Consider the following 3,058-nt stretch of genomic DNA (forward strand, 5'->3'; position numbering starts at 1 on the left):
CCTCGACTTTGTCCCTACTTACAAACCATCATTATACTTATTTTGACGTCACTATTCACAAAATTCCTCCAACAAATCCCAACCCGGAGAGTCATATTCGCCTGTAGATTCTCTCATCAACCGACCATTTTGTGGATGCCAAAAATTTCCATAAAATCCCGTTATCACCGCCACGTGTCACGTGTTCGAAAACGCTTCATATTTACAACACTACCCTTTCCCCACCTTTTCCAATATATAAACACCGCACACAGTATTCTCTTCTCCTCGCTACACACTTCCGCAAAACCTTTAATTCAGAATCTCAGATTAATTAAAAAAAGTGATCAGACTGAGAAATGGCTACTGCTACTTTAAGTGCAGCTGATAATGAGAAGATCTCCAAGCTACAATCTTCTGTTTCCGGTCTCAATCAAATCAGGTTTTTAATTATTTGATGAGTTTTATTTATTTAACTATTGTAGATCTGGATCAGTAGATTGAAGATTTTTGTTTCATTTTCAGTGAAAATGAGAAGGCTGGATTCCTCAACCTCGTTACTCGCTATCTCAGGTATGGTGAAAATCTATTGGACGTCTATGGTTAGTGGTTACAGATTAGGGGTGATCATTACCTTTTGTTTTATGAAACTTTAGTTCTGTGTTTTTGTGTCTCTTGATCCAAATCTTGGATCAGTACTCATTGATTTTTTTGGTATCTTGAAAATGAAGGAAATGGATATAAGACTATCTCCAACCCAGCACCATTTTGCACCAAATCTTGCACCAAACTAAAAATCATTTTCCAACCCATTAGACCAAAAGTTGCTCCAAATGAATAGTGTTTAGTCATTTTCTTCATTTCTATTATTTTTAACAATTTATATAGCTGAAAATTTATTTATTTGTTCGATTTACTACTACATAAATTACTGCATACATAATTACATTTTGTTTACGAAAATATGAAATTATTTAATATATTTTAAAAATGTAGTGCAATTATTAAAAATATCACAACTAAGAAAATATGAAATCATGTTGTTGAAAATAACGTAGTACATTTCGAATCTCAAAATTATGGTACGGAGGAGTCGACCTAGTGTTATAATTTAATTATCGTAATTCATATATTCATCTCACAAATGTTAAATTAATGCATTTCGTTTTGAGTACTTTTATTTTAGTTTGTTCATCTATTATTCTTAATTATGCGATTAAAGTTTATTACAAATGATGATGATCATCAATAATAATAATAATAATAATAATTAACTATTTAATTATGAATTAAAATTTATGTATGATGTAAAATGACACAAATACCATTTATATCAACTTGGTCATACATGAAAAAAAGGGCAACATGAACTTTTCTCACATTTGATGCAAAATGGTGCAAGTGAATAGTGTTGGGTTGGAGTGGTGTTTTTGGTGAAAAATGGTGGAATTGTGTATGGGTTGGAGTTGCCCATGGACCCTGCCCATCTAAGAATCTGATGTCACTATTTCTGAATTTTGGATAATTTTACGTATTTAAAAAGTTTACCATTGTTCTTCACTCCTGTTATCCAGTTTTTTTGAAGTTGGATTGTGATATGTTTCATGACAATTTTTTTTGGAAATCAAAGTGGTGAAGCTCAACACGTTGAATGGAGTAAGATCCAGACACCAACTGATGAGGTGGTCGTGCCATATGATACCTTAGCTCCTGTTCCTGAAGGTGATATTCATCTATTAGATATGCTTATCTCCCTTCCATTTTGAAGTTAAATTATCTAAAGTATATAAACCTGAGTGCAAATAATTTTTCTTTGTTTAGAGATTAATTTGGATTAAAAAGGCTTGTGAATAAAATTAACTATCTTGGTTAACGCAGATCATGCAGAGACTAAAAATCTGTTGAGCAAACTTGTGGTGTTAAAGCTTAATGGAGGCTTAGGGACAACAATGGGATGCACTGGTCCAAAGTAAGCATTATACTGGTTTTTAAATTTTTCAAAAAATTATCTACCATAATTTTCCAGCTTAGAGATATAAGAAATGCATGTATTGGTTTTTAGTTTTATGTAGATGAATTTAATTAACTAATTGTTATCTGTTGGAATATCTGTGTGATTTCCAGGTGTCATCTTTTGATTTTGCAAACTAAAGATAGTATTAGTGGTGGTATGAGTAAATAAATAAAATATTTGTTCTCTTGTATTTATGTGTTTTGTTTTTGTTGATATTTGCGGCGCAAGTGGATATAGGTGGTAAATATTAGAATAATCTTAGACTGGTCACTTAAAATATATGCTTATGGAATTCAGTAAACATCTGAACTACTTGTGTGCTCCATTGCCCTAGTGTTCTCAAGTCTGATCACAAAAGAAGGTTAAAGTTATATCGTACATTCACTTCTCAAAGAATATTTTTGAATTATTGTGATTTTATAACCTCATCCATAGAAAATTGCAATCCCATATATCAATGAAGTCTGAAGAACAAGGTTCAATTTTTGTGGACTTCGTGTAAATAGTTGCTTAATAGTGGAATATTGCTAGCTTTCTCTAGCTAGCTGAATATGTTAACTTTATTCAAAGTTGAGGAAACTTATTGCTTGTGACATGGCTTGCTTTTCTCTCTTTAAGCATCCTTTTTTATCCTAAGAAAACTGCATATAATGAGTAATACTGAAAATTATGTTCTCATTGTTGTATTCTTCTTCACACCTGTATGGGTAAAATTCATATTTCTGTTATGTAGGTCTGTCATTGAAGTTCGTAATGGTTTGACATTTCTGGACTTAATTGTGATCCAAATTGAGGTATTACGCCAATCAAATACATTCTTCTATCACTCTTCTATCATCGTTGCCAGTGACTAACAATTCTAGTTGTCTGTAGACACTTAACAAGAAGTATGGGTGCAGTGTTCCCCTGCTTTTAATGAACTCTTTCAACACCCATGATGATACATTGAAGGTGAAATATATCTGCATCAGTTATATCCTATTGAAAATGATTTTCCACATTTAATTTAGGTCAAATGCTGACCTGTTGGTTTTTTTTTTTTTTTTTTTTTTTTTTTTTTTTTAT

The 3,058-nt window shown here is 31.8% G+C and overlaps 1 protein-coding gene across 1 annotated transcript; it reads left to right on the top strand.

Annotated features, from left to right (window-relative positions):
• Positions 1–250: 250 nt before the first annotated feature.
• Positions 251–2,998, top strand: LOC111409630 (UTP--glucose-1-phosphate uridylyltransferase-like). Its single transcript, XM_023039656.1, has 6 exons — positions 251–421; positions 505–552; positions 1,610–1,701; positions 1,858–1,948; positions 2,727–2,787; positions 2,867–2,998. The coding sequence occupies exons 1-6, from the start codon at positions 339–341 to the stop codon at positions 2,996–2,998; spliced, it is 507 nt and encodes a 168-aa protein (XP_022895424.1). The 5' UTR covers positions 251–338.
• The last annotated feature ends 60 nt before the right edge of the window (positions 2,999–3,058 follow it).

The sequence above is a fragment of the Olea europaea genome, chromosome 14 (genome assembly GCF_002742605.1).
Source record: "Olea europaea var. sylvestris chromosome 14, O_europaea_v1, whole genome shotgun sequence".
Classification (NCBI taxonomy): Eukaryota; Viridiplantae; Streptophyta; class Magnoliopsida; order Lamiales; family Oleaceae; genus Olea; species Olea europaea.